Source organism: Geotrypetes seraphini, chromosome 7 (assembly GCF_902459505.1).
Source record: "Geotrypetes seraphini chromosome 7, aGeoSer1.1, whole genome shotgun sequence".
In the NCBI taxonomy this organism is placed as follows: Eukaryota; Metazoa; Chordata; class Amphibia; order Gymnophiona; family Dermophiidae; genus Geotrypetes; species Geotrypetes seraphini.
The window spans coordinates 163,888,331-163,901,782 of record NC_047090.1 but is presented as its reverse complement, the minus strand read 5'-3'; the positions used below and the strand labels follow the sequence as shown (position 1 = coordinate 163,901,782).

At 49.7% G+C, this 13,452-nt stretch overlaps 1 protein-coding gene across 1 annotated transcript in view; it reads left to right on the top strand.

The window, feature by feature from the left end:
- YY1 (YY1 transcription factor) overlaps positions 1–13,452 on the top strand; it is a 126,629-nt gene that overhangs the window by 49,416 nt on the left and 63,761 nt on the right. Inside the window, exon 3 of the mRNA XM_033952722.1 lies at positions 7,392–7,452. Within this exon, the coding sequence (XP_033808613.1) occupies positions 7,392–7,452 (61 nt within the window). The remainder of the gene's footprint in view (positions 1–7,391; positions 7,453–13,452) is intronic.

The following is a 13,452-nucleotide window of genomic DNA, read 5'->3' as shown; positions in this document are numbered from 1 at the left end:
TGGAATGCATTGCTGCACTTAATAGGCGTTCAATGGTCTCGGTGCCTGTGTTCCAGGATATGCTGCGTGCCTTGATATCCTCGGAGCTCTCCTCGGCTTGGCCCGTTTGACCCCGGCCTCGACCTCGCATCTGGTAGACCAGCCTGAGCGTCCTGTCGAGGCCCCTCGGGGCAAGATGCATCGGACTCCGCGTCTTTCTTCCTCTGACTCCTCGCCTCGGGGCGTGCCTCGACCCCATCTCACCGCTTGGCGAAGCGGCCCCGGGACTCCCCCCCCCCCCCCCCCCGAGGCGGGGCTGGTCGCCGGACCGAGGCTCTCCGGGTCTCGGAGTTATCCTTGTCCAACCCCCGATTGTTTAAGTCACCGGCCCGGTCCGGTGCTCCGCCCCGGGGGTCGGGGCGTTGAGAGGCTCCCCTTCTGTGTCCCGAGGCGTGTCACCTCGACGGCAGGCCTCGGACCCCGGGATCCTCGCCTCGGGCGTCCTCGAGGCGCAGGCGGTCCTTGACCCCGCCGCGTTCCTGTAGTGGAGCGTCCTGGGATTCTGGCCTTGGTGACACTGATAGGCCGCCTCACTACTCTCGGGAGGCCTCGTCCTCCTTTTCAGTGGCGCTGCGGCTTGCTCAACTTCCCCTCTTGAGGACCGGTCGGAGGGTCGCCCTTCTTCCTTCACAAGGTTTGTCCAGGACATGGGGAGAGTGCTCAATCTTGACCTCCAATCCGACTCCAAGTATACCAAGGAGTTCCTGGAGGAGATGGACCTCCCTTGTCCTCCTCTGGAGTCTTTGCGGCTCCCTCTGAATCTGGTTCTGCGCCAGGCTTTCTTCCGGAATTTGGAGACCCCTTATGCGGTCCCTGCCATTCCGTCCAAAATGGAGTCTAGATACTGGACTGTTCCATGCCCGGGGTTTGAGAAGGCGCAGCTTTTGCACCAGTCTTTGCTGGTTAAGTCTTCCCTGAAGAAGTCTCATCCCTCTAGAGTCTCTGCGGCTGTCCTGCCGGGCTAGGAAGGGAGGACCATTGATAAGTTTGGTAGACGCCTCTACCAAAATTCCATGATGACCAACCGGGTCTTGAACTATACCTTCACGTTCACCTCGTATCTGAAGATCCTTGTCAAGTCCTTGCCTGCTTTTCAGGGTGATTTGTCCGCCTCTCGCCGTGCAGAGTTTGGGCTGCTGGTGGACTCTCTTTTGCAGCTTCATCTGCATTTGTTCCATGCCGCTTACGATGCCTTCGAGCTTTCCTCTCGAGTGTCCGCCTTTACGATCCCCATGCACCGTTTGGCATGGCTTCGCATTGTTGATATGGACCCCAACCTTCAGGATCGCTTAGCGAATCTCCCCTGTGTGGGGAACGAGCTCTTTGACGACTCGATTGAGGTGGCCACTAAGCGCCTCTCGGAGCACGAGCGGTCCATTGCATCCTTGGTGCGCCCTAAGCTGATGCCCACTCCTTCGAAGGCGTATCGGCTGCCGCCCCGGCGGTACCTGTAGAAGTCTACACCTGCCTTCTCTCCGCCTCCTCGACGCCAGCAGCAGCAGCGGGCTCCCCCTAAGCCTCAGACCCCTGCTGTCTTTTTGACTGGCTGAGCGGAAGGGGGCGGGCCCCCTCCACTTCGGTCTTTGCCCCTCTTCTTATCGGGGGCCGTCTCCGGGCGTTCTACCTAGCCTGGACCTGCATCACTTCGGATGCGTGGGTCCTCTCCGTTGTCGGAGAGGTGTATTCGCTGAACTTCTGGGAGTTGCCTCCGGACAATCCTTCCGGCGGGTCTCTTTCGAATCGAGCGCAGCTTTCCTTTCTCCTTCTGGAGGCTCGGGCTCTTCTTCGTCTTGAGGCTGTGGAGGAGGTTCCCCCTTCTCGGCGGGGGTTTTACTCCCGGTACTTCCTGGTCCCCAAAAAGACCGGGGACCTCCGTCCTATCCTGGACCTCCGGAAGCTGAACAAGTTCCTGGTTTGGGAAAAGTTCCGGATGCTCTCGCTTCCTGTTTTGTAACCGTTGCTGAACGAGGGCGACTGGATGTGTTCCCTCGATCTGAAGGAGGCCTATACTCACGTGCCAGTTAATCCAGCCTGTTGCTGGTTCCTACGTTTTCAGGTCGGGGACCTGCATCTGCAATACAGGGTCCTCCCGTTCGGGCTTGCTTCCTCCCCGCGAGTCTTTACGAAGTGCCTCGTGGTGTGGCGGAGGCTCTGCGGTCGATGGGCCTTCAGGTTTTCCCGTACCTCGACGATTGGTTGATCAAGGCCTCGACGATGGAAGGGGTTATTTCAGCGATCCGTCAGGCTATTACCTTCCTTCAACGTCTGGGGTTCGAGGTGAACTTCCCCAAGTCTCAGTTGTGCCCCTCTCAGTCATAGAAACATAGAAATAGATGGCAGATAAGGGCCATGGCCCATCTAGTCTGCCCACCCCAGTGACCCTCCCCTACCTTTCTCTGTGAATAGATCCCACGTGTCTATCCCATTTGGCCTTAAAATCAGGCACGCTGCTGGCCTCAATAACCTGAAGTGGAAGACTATTCCAGCGATCAACCACCCTTTCAGTGAAAAAGAATTTCCTGGTGTCCCCGTGCAGTTTCCTGCCCCTGATTTTCCACGGATGCCCCCTTGTTGCTGCGGGACCCTTGAAAAAGAAGATATATTCTTCCACCTCGATGCGGCCCGTGAGATACTTGAATGTCTCAATCATATCACTCCTCTCTCTGCGTTTCTCGAGTGAGTACAGCTGCATCTTATCTAGCCGTTCCTCGTACGGGAGATCCTTGAGTCCTGAGACCATCCGGGTGGCCATTCTCTGGACCGACTCCAGTCTCAGCACATCCTTACGGTAATGCGGCCTCCAGAATTGCACACAGTATTCCAGGTGGTGCCTCACCATGGATCTATACAATGGCATAATGACTTCAGGCTTACGGCTGACGAAACTCCTGCGTATGCAACCTATGATTTGCCTTGCCTTGGATGAAGCTTGCTCCACTTGATTGGCAGTCTTCATGTTCTCACTGACGATCACCTCTAAGTCCCTTCAGTTTATCGGGGCCGTACTGGACACGGTTTGCCTCCGGTCGTTTCTGCCTCCCCCTCAGCAGGCTGTGCTCGTGTGGCTGAGCCAGCAGGTTTCCCTACGGAATTCGGCCTCGGCCAGGCAGATGATGATCCTCTTGGGACACATGGCCTCCACCGTGCATGTCACACCGTTCGCGAGACTGCATTTGAGGGTCCCTCAGTGGATTCTGGCCTCTCAGTGGCGGCAGGATTGGGATCCCGTTTCTCATCGTATTGCGGTGACTCCCTCCTTGAAACGCTCGCTCCGTTGGTGGACCAGCTCTTCCAATCTTTCCAGAGGTTTGCTCTTTCTCGCTCCTCCGCATCACAAGGTCCTCACAACGGACTCCTCGGCATATGCTTGGGGGGCGCATCTCGACGGGCTGCATACGCAGGGCCTTTGGTCGAGTGCGGACCACCGTTGTCACATCAACTTGGAGCTTTGGGCCATTTACAATGCCTTGGTGGCCTTCCGACATCTGCTTCAGGATCGGGTGGTCCTGGTACGTACAGACAACCAGGTGGCGATGTATTACGTGAACAAGCAGGGGGGTACAGGTTCTCTGTCTCTTTGCAAGGAAGCTCTTCGCCTTTGGAATTGGCGTTCCGCCACAACATCTTTCTTCGAGCAGTGTATATCCAGGGCGAACACAACTGTCTGGCGGACAAGTTAAGCCGCCTTCTACAGTCGCTCCATTCCCAGACTCTGCGACAAGTGGTTCTTCGGTGGGGGACTCCGCAGATAGATCTCTTCGCCTCGCCCCTCAATCTGCTCCAGGTGTTCGCCCCGGACCGTCTCGAGGCCGATGCATTCCTTTTGGATTGGATGGGCAGGTTCCTGTATGCATTTCCTCCCTTCCCGTTGATTCTGAGGACTCTTGTCCATCTGAAGAGTGCCCGCGCCACCATGATTCTGATCGCCCCTCGGTGGCCTCGGCAGCCCTGGTTTTCCCTGCTTCTTCAACTCAGTGTCAGGGACCCTCTGCTTCTGCCTGTGTTTCCTTCTCTGCTGTCTCAGAGTCGGGGTTCGCTACTGCATCCCAATCTGCAGTCTCTTCATCTGACGGCTTGGTTCCTTTCCACTTGACACCTTCCCTGGGATTGTCCCGGTCGGTGCGGGATGTTCTGAAAGCCTCTCGGAAGGCTTCTACTAGACAGTGTTATGCCCAGAAGTGGACTAGATTCGCCACGTGGTGTGCTTTGAATCAGGTGGAATCTTTGTCTGCTTCTTTGTCTTCGGTTTTGGATTATTTGCTTCATTTGTCTCGATCTGGCCTCAAGACCAATTCTGTCCGTGTACATCTTAGTGCGATTGCCGCCTTCCATCAGCAGCTTGATGGGAAGTCGCTTTCGGTCCACCCCTTGGTTTCTCATTTCATGAGGGGTCTCTTGAATGTCCATCCTCCTCTCAAGCCTCCCCCGGTGGTTTGGGATCTCAATATGATTCTCGCTCAATTGATGAAACCCCCCTTTGAGCCCATGGACAAAGCTCATCTGAAGTTCCTTACTTGGAAGGTGATCTTTTGCTTGCCCTCACTTCTGCTCGCAGGGTCAGTGAGCTGCAGGCTTTAGTCGTGGATCTACCTTTTACTGTTTTTCATCATGACAAGGTGGTCCTGCGAACTCATCCCAAGTTCTTGCCTAAGGTGGTGTCAGATTTTTACCTTAATCAGTCTATCGTTCTTCCGGTGTTTTTTCCTAAGCCCCATTCGCATCCTGGTGAGATGGCGCTTCATACTCTTGACTGTAAGAGGGCATTGGCTTTCTATCTCCAACGCACCCAGTCTCATCGGAAGGTTCCTCAGTTGTTCTTGTCTTTTGATCCTAATCGGTTGGGCCGTCCTGTTTAAGCGCACCTTGTCCAACTGGTTGGCTGCTTGTATTTCCTTCTGCTACACTCAGGCTGGTCTCTTGCTGCATGGTTGGGTCACGGGACATAGGATCCGAGCGATGGCGGCTTCGGTCGCTTTCCTCAGGTCCACGCCCATTGAGGAGATGTGCAAGGCTGCCACTTGGTCTTCGGTTCACACTTTTACCTCACATTGCTGTCTGGATACTTTGTCCAGGAGCAACGGTCGGTTTGGCCAGTTGGTTTTGCGCAATCTGTTTTCCTAGTTTGCCAACTTCCCTCCATCCCTTTTTTGGTTAGCTTGGAGGTCACCCACATGTCGAGAATATGCTGCCTGCTTGTCATGGAATAAAGCACAGTTACTTACCATAAGAGGTGTTATCCAGGGACAGCAGGCAGATATTCTCGCAACCCTCCCACCTCCCCAGGGTTGGCTTCTTTGCTAGCTATCTGAACTGAAGACCACGAGGAGGGGATGCGCCCTCTAGTGGAGCGGGAAGGCATGCACATGCGTGGTGCAGCACCAGCAAACTTGAAATCTTCAATCAAGTTTGCTTGAAAAGCTGTCCACGTCGGGACTCCGTGGATGACATCACCCACATGTCGAATATCTGCCTGCTGTCCCTGGATAACACCTTTTACGGTAAGTAACTGTGCTCTATGTGCCTACTACTACCTTACCCTGTTGTCTTTCCTTGTGTACCTGGATGTAGTACCCAGCCCTTCTCTTCGCCGGGCAATGATGGTGCTGCTGGCGCGGTGCGGGTGGGCGGAGCTTACTCGCCACTGCCCGCCGCCAGCTCCCCTCTGTCCCTTCCTCCCTCTAGCTTCTTCCTTCTGGCCTCCTCAACTACCTCGCTCTCAGCCACTGCCTGCCTGCTTCTTCTTCGCTCTTAGCCATTGCCTGCCTGCTCCTCCGACCACGCAGTTCGCAGTGGCCTTAGCACCTCAGCTCCCCTCCTATTAAGGGGGAGTCCAGGCGATGACGTTGCTGCTGACAATGCTGCTGACGTGGTGCTGGTGGGGCGGAGCTTACTCTCGCAGCTGCCCGCTCCTCGCCTCGAGTCCCCTCTGTCCCTTCCTCCCTCTAGCTTCTTCCCTCTGGCCTCCTCAACTACCTCGCTGTCAGCCGCTGCCTGCCTGCTCCTTCTTAGCTCTAAGCCACTGCCTGCCTGCTCCTCCGACTACGTATATCGCGATGGCCTTCGCGCTGCGGTTCCCCTCCTATTAAGGGGGAGTCCGGGCAATGACGCTGCTGTTGACGGTGTTGCTGAAGCGGTGCGGGTGGGCGGAGCTTACTCTCGTCGCTGCCCGCTCCTCGCCGCCACCGCTAGCTCCCCTCTGTCCCTCCTCTAGCTTCTTCCCTCTGGCCTCCTCAACTACCTCGTTCTCAGCTGCTGCTTGCCTGCTCCTTCTTCGCTCTCAGCCGCTGCCTGCCTGCTCCTCCGACCACGCAGTGGAAAGTGTAAATTGGTCTAATGGGACAATGAGGAAAGAGAAATTTATTTACACCTATTATCTTTTGTTAAGTTAGTCCTTGATACTTATATATGGTTTCTGCTGAAGTTCTATAAGGTGTTTAAAAAAATTATGGGTGTGGCATTTGCATAGTAAAGGGTTCCAGCCTGCACCAGCTCCTTATACCAGTGATTTCACTGGAAGAGTTCAGCATCTCTACCTCCATTTGCAGGTTGGGAAGGAAGACACAGCTGTTGGTCACAGTTTATCTTAGGAGAAATTTATTCATGCCAACACTGGAACTTTCTACTCCCTGGGAAATTGTGTACAGTATTTGTATTCTTCTAACATTCTAATTTTCCAGTCATAGTTGGATGACGGTCATTCCATTGAGCCATAGAGTGTTACTGATCATATTCATATGAACGTGGCCAATTTGATATCATATTTCTTCTGTTCAACATATTCAAGTTTCTGGGCTGAGCAGCAAAGTAATAGTCCAGCCAGTAGTTCTTAAAACAATAAAAAAAGAGCATAACTGGCTACATTTGCTGTCTACTGGGTTTTTGATGATCACATTGAGAAGAATCAAAGTATAAAAACTTTTACTTGTTCTTATTTCATGATAAAGATCTGAAATTTAATGTTTGTCAGCTGGTGTGGTATTTTAGCTATTAAACAATCAGCTCATCCAGCGTTTCAATATCTGAATGAAATCCTATTCTTTTAAAAGATTTTTAAGGTACTTTTAGAATGTAGAATTTTATTAAAGAATCAAGTTTATTTTTCAATGTGAGCATTTGATACGAGAAGTGCTTTTGTTCTCTTGTTTCTAATTTTTGTTGACCAAGTAGGGGAAGTCATTTACAAAATCTGGGTGCAAGAGAGAGAGTTGTGCTAGTTTAAATTTTTTTATTTATTTAGAGAAAAGTTTATATAAAATATATAAAAAAGCACTATGCCCCTTGCAGCATTACAAAGAATATAGACCCGTAAGTTTCTATTTTTTTTTGTTTTGTTTGTTTTTTTTTATTGTAAGAATGAAGCCAAGAAAAATTAAAGAAGATGATGCTCCAAGAACGATAGCATGTCCTCATAAAGTAAGTTCAAAACTATTGGATGTTTGTACTTCATACATACTGAACATTAGCTAAGAGAGAACTGCCACATACTATTCTGTAATGGTTATTATCAAAAGTTAATTGTTTGGTTTAGAATTTTTAACAGATTTTGCTTGATGATAAATTATCATTGACTTTTTACAAACTCGACAACCGACTTCTCAATGAGGATAGGTAATGCTTCCTTATTATACAGCCAGACCAGTCCAGATACATGGATTTATGCCACCCTGCCAGTACTGTATAAAGAGTGATGCAGTTGATCTTTTCCAGGATTCTCTCATCAACTGGACTTATGGTAAAGGTTCCTTTTGAACTGAAAGTGACAAACTTATTCCAGAAAACAGGCTTTTCTTGTTTCTTGCTTTTGTTTTGCTTTTCCCTCCAGAGTGATTTGTTAGATTGATCAAAGAGGCCATAGGTAAGGCCTTTGTTCTCTCTTTCTGGTTCAATGTGTCTAGGAGTCCTGACAATAGGTAATATCCCCCTTCTCACGAGTTGTGTTGCAGAAGGATATTTACATTCTTCAACTCCGCCTCCTTCTACATTGACTGTAGTGCCCCCTTTAGTTTTTCCTTTTGCAAGCGAGTTAATACGGTGCTTTTCTGATCTCTGACTATTTTTATTATTGGAGGGGGGGGGGGGTTGTCCGATTTTGAGACTTTTTCGGTGTGTAGAGGTTCCCAGTGACCCTGGAGCAACTGCCTGGCAGAGGACGCAGATCCTGCAAAAGAGATCTGCAGCTAGCAGGGCACCTTCAGGGTACATGTTTGGAAGCTAGTTTGCAACCTGGTTTATCAGGTATTGAGCGTAGGCTGTTTGGCCCCTAGGGCAGACCAGTCGGTCTTTAGTGGGTGCCAGCTGTGTTTTCCTCCCTCATTGTATTGCTTGGATCCTTGTGGGTTGAGGTCTCAGTCCAACTTAGTTCTGACTGGCAGCCTGAGGATCGCAGCACATGGACTTGATTTGGCTGACTAAGGCAGTGTGTTCTCCAGATTTCCGCTTCTGTGAGAGCTGAAGCTGGCTATTACAGCCTATGGGAAAATCGGGGAGGGTGGGGGAGAGGGTTCTGAAAGTTCAGGTTTGAAGCATTTCTGGGGCTTAGATATAGGATCCCCCCAACATCTGAAAACCCCTTCCTATAATGCTTTGACTGTCTGTTTGGTTTCTCTAGGCTATTTATGACATGACCATTCCGCAGCCATCTCAGATTTTCTGATTTTTATTTAAAAGGTTCCATCTGCTTTAAAGCTCTTCAGTTTTGCAAGAATTCACTTGGAATGGACCCCTCAGGTTCTGATACCCCTATATCATGCCATATTTTTTCTGGATGTTCAGCCAAAGAGAGTCTATGAATTGAGTGCTGCAGGGCATGTGAGAGAGGGGCTGAAGCCTTGGGCTTGGCTTCTCCTGGTATCTCTGGGGATCTCAGATCTTGTCTAGAAAAAAATACCCTCCAGAGCCTTTGCATAGCGATCGAGCGAAACATAGGTACGTTAACTCCACAAAGCTCAAGAGGAGACCATGGGATGTCCTGAAGGGGCCCTCTAGTATGGGCTTTATCCCTGATTTTGTAAGTTTAATGTGGATGGCCTACATAAATTGTTAGGGTTCCCAGTCTTGCTATCTGATTCAGGGAAAAAAAATTTGATTTGATTTGTCAGTTGAATAAATTTTTCGATTCGATATAAGAAAGGTTTGAAGAAAGGTTTGGACAAGTTCCTGGAGGAAAAGTCCATGGTCTGTTATTGAGAAAGACATGGGGGAAGCCACTGCTTGCCCTGAATCGGTAGCATGGAATATTGCTACTCCTTGGATTTTGGCCATGTATTAGTGACCTGGATTGGCCACCTTGAGAACAGGCTACTAGACTTGATGGACCATTGGTCTGACCCAGTAAGGTTGTTCTTATGTTCTGTGACATAGCTTTTTTTTTTTTCCCCGCAAGCAAAAGATTTGTTGATGTGAGCAAAAATTCTCTGTTGCATTACCCTGATGGTATTATATGCACTGTATATTACAAATCAAAAATTGCCAATACAAATTTAAATAATGGAAAATAAGCTACTTTATTTAAAGACTTGAAACATTTTAGCTCTGAGGCCAACACCTCCTTCCCCAGGTCAAGACAGTAAGCTGTCTGACCTGAGAGAGAAGGTTTTGGTATCTAACAGTTGGTCAAAAACGTATTAAAATTAGTCCAATGAAAAGATATCATCTTAATTCTGTTTTCTATTTAAATTAACCTTTATAAACATAGGTACCAAATTTATCCTGAATTTAAAATAAAATTATTTTTTTCTACCTTTTTCTGTCCATTTACTTCTCTGGTTTCTGTTTTCCTTTTTCTTAAGTCTCTTGCCAGGATTTTTTCTTCTCTTTTTCCTTTCAGCTTTCTTTAATTTACTATCTCTGTGTCCAGATTTAACTCATTCTTACCATTTAAATTTCAAGTTCCCTCATTTTATGGTCCACTGTCAGCTTTTTATCTCTCCCTCACCTTGGCTTTCCTATTTTACTTCTCCTTATTTCCAGTTTCCCTAGCAACAGCAGCGATGAATCCAGAGACCAATGGGATACCCACATCTACCAGCAGGCGGAGATAGAGAAACTGTCCTCTTTCTCTTCCCCTTCTATACAGTGTGTTCCCCTATATCTGCCCTTTCCATCAGTCTCTCTCCCAAATATCTGATCATTTCTCTTCCCTCTTCCATCCATCATCTGCCCCCTTATATACAGTGTCTGCTTCCTCTCTCCCCCTTTCCATCCAGTATCTTCACAGTATTTCTCCTTCTATCAGTATCTCCCTCCTTTGTATCTTCCCCCTTCCACATAGTCTGTCCTTCTCTCCCCTTTTACTCCCTCCTATCTCCCCCCTCTCTTACATCCAGGCTTCTGTCTCCCTCTTATACAGCTTATTCCCCCTCACCTTCCATCCAGCCTTTTCCTACTTTTATACAGAAATTGCCCTATCTCTGTCTCCTCCCAATCCATTTCCACGGGCTTCTGCCCCCTCTCTCCCCCACCCATCTTCCATCATCATATGCCCCACCCCATATCCATCAGTGTCTGGCCCTCTCGTCCACCAGCAACTGCCCCCTAGCACCTCCATCGCTACTGTTTTTGTAAAGCAGCAGTGGCAAACTCTGACTGCAGGACCTTCCCATATATATCTGGGGTCTAGGATAGTAGAGTGCCGTTGTTTCAGCGCAGCCATTTCAGCACAATGAACTGGCCGTGATGAATCTGATTAGCATTTGGGGGGGCAATGATCCTCCCTGGCCCTGGAACAGCAGGCGCAGGACAAGGCCAGGAAGCAGGTAACGGTGGTTAGCGTGGAGCGGGTGGACCCTGGGGGAAGAAGCTGCCGCTGGAGCCCATTATCCTATTCCATTAGGCGTTGAGAAGACCTGTAAAGACTTCACTGCCAAGGCCAGGAAGCAGGTGGTAGTGGCTAGCTTAGAGCCCTCCCCCCAAACACCCCCAAAATTCTTTCCTCACTCTCTCCGCAATCCATCTAGCATCTCTCCCTCAAGCACTCCCACCCCACTATCAGAGTCGCAGGTTTCCTTCTTCAGTGCCCCATTATATCTCGGAATGGGACAAGTCATCACCACCATTTTATCTTGGCTGTGATGAAATGCAGCAACAAATCATCCCATTCTGACATATCCACAGCTACTGTCTCTGCCCTGGAACAAGTGATGTCGGAGAGGGCAGGCCAGCAGCTGGCGGGTACATACAGGAAGGTCCCCCAGCCTATCTATTTCAGTTTGTTGCCACTACTGCTGCTGCTTCAGGAAAGCAGCAGCGGCAGAAATTGGGAGAGTTGTATGGAGGGAGATGGTGCTAGTCCTGACCCCACTGGCTGCACAGCCTGAATCGGTAAGTCCATTTTTTTTTTTTAAACTACAGTGAATTGATTCAACAAAACTGAATTGTTTCAAATCAAGAATCGGACAGCACTAATTCCCAAGTCTGGCGGAAAGAGCGCCAGTGGCTGTGCAAGTGGATTTTTCCGCTTCAAATGCACACCCTCCAGTGGATGTTCCTGGACAGAGTCTAGATCCCAGTCAGATAAAAGACCAGGAATCTAAATCTATGCTTTTGCTGTCTTAGAGAGAATCTTCTATTGTGGAAGATATGGAAGCCTGGGCAGAGACCATGAGTCCGGAGGCAGTAGTAAGACCTGACTGTACCATCATATCAGGTAGGACCATCCAATTTTACAAGCACACCAGAAGCTTGGATTTCCCATGGCCCATCCAGTGCAAAGGAGTGAACTATGCAAGAGAGTACAGTAGATGCTATGCATCTTGGATTGCAACATCCAGATGATGGTTTTTGATGGTACAGTGTCAGATATCATGTTAAACCAACAGAGAAGCAACATTACTTCCACCCCTTCCAAGGTAAAGCAGACTCTGGTGTTTTGGCTCCTATTGGAGTTTGAAGAGCAGAAAGAAAATTCTGGCTTTCAAAAACTGTGTTCAAGGAACTACACATACACATTTTGGTGGAGCTGCTGTGATCTTTGATATGGAGTACTGCCCGATTCAGGGAAAATTTTTTTTATTTGATTCAGCCTATTGAATCGATTGCTCAATTTGTTTTTCTTGGGTGGGTTTATTTTATAGCCTCTTCACCCACCCCACCCCCCTTTGCCCTCACCAGTTCCATACCAATGCTGTGGTGTAAACAAAAGATTTTTCCTCTCTCAGGTCCTAGCTCACGCTCACTGTCGAAAACAAGCTGTGGCAGGATAATACATTTCCAATCTGACATTGTAATCACAAAATAGAAAATAAAATTTTTTCTACCGTTTTGTTGTCTGGTTATATTATTATTCAAATCATGTTGGTCCCAGGCTCTGGTTTCTGTTTGTCTTCTGTTTACTTGCTCACCAGGGTGTCCTTCCCATTTGACGTTTTCTTCTTTCTCTGCTCACCATCCATCTTTCATCTCTGTACCTTTCCTTCTACTTCCATGTCCAACATTTCTGTTCCACTGTCTACCATCTCTTTCTCTTTTTCCCTGCCTTGTGCACTGGGTCAAACCTCTCTTTCACTCCATGCAGTATCTCTCCCTTCCCTCCATTATCATGTGAAATATTTCTTCCTCTCTCCCCATGTACCATCTTGCCCTACACCCTACAGTGTTCTCCCCAGGGCCTTTTAGCTGGGCGCTCCGCCCGCCTAATTTAGATGACCGCCCAGCTGTCATCTATCGGGAATCCTGCAGCTGCCGCCGCTCAATGTAAAAAAAATCCCCCCAAAAAACCACCTCTCACTGGCTTGGAGATGCGAACTCATGCTTCGGGGCTCTAAGGTTTGTGTGCCGGCTTCCCTTCTCTTCCCTCCGAAACCGGAAGTTACATCCGGGGGGGGGTGGGGAGAAGAGAAGGGAAGCCAGCACAAACACCTTAGAGCCCCGAAGCACGAGTTCGCTGCGGGCTAAGGCAGGAGACTGGTCAACGACGGATGGAAGCTTACAACTCGCTTCCGGGTCCTGCCTACTTTCTGTTTCCGCAAAGGCAGGACCTGGCAACGAGGAAGGCCCGAAGCAAATTGTAAGTTTCCCTCCGTCGCTGACCTATGGAGGGAAGCTTACGATTTGCCTAGCGACTTTGCCGACGGATGTGTGAGTTGGGAGGGAAGGGGCGGCTGGGCAGGGCTGATGCTGTCGATGCTCATCTCTCCACCCTTGTTCTCGTTGCGAGGCCGGTGGCGGAAACAGTGTAGAGCTAGAGCTGGCCGTGGACCGGGAGTGGGCGTTGCTGGCTCAGCGGCGGCAGTTGCATGTGCTTTTCACACGCTACGGCGACAACAGCTCGCTGACGGTGCAAGGCTTTCGGCAGCTCCTGCTCAGCATCGGTTTGGGTCAAGTCAAGTGGCTACCGGGGGAAGAGGAGGTGGAAGATGCCTGGCACCGAGGCTGGAACCACGGCGGCCATGGCTCTGGCTGCCCAGCTCCTGTTGC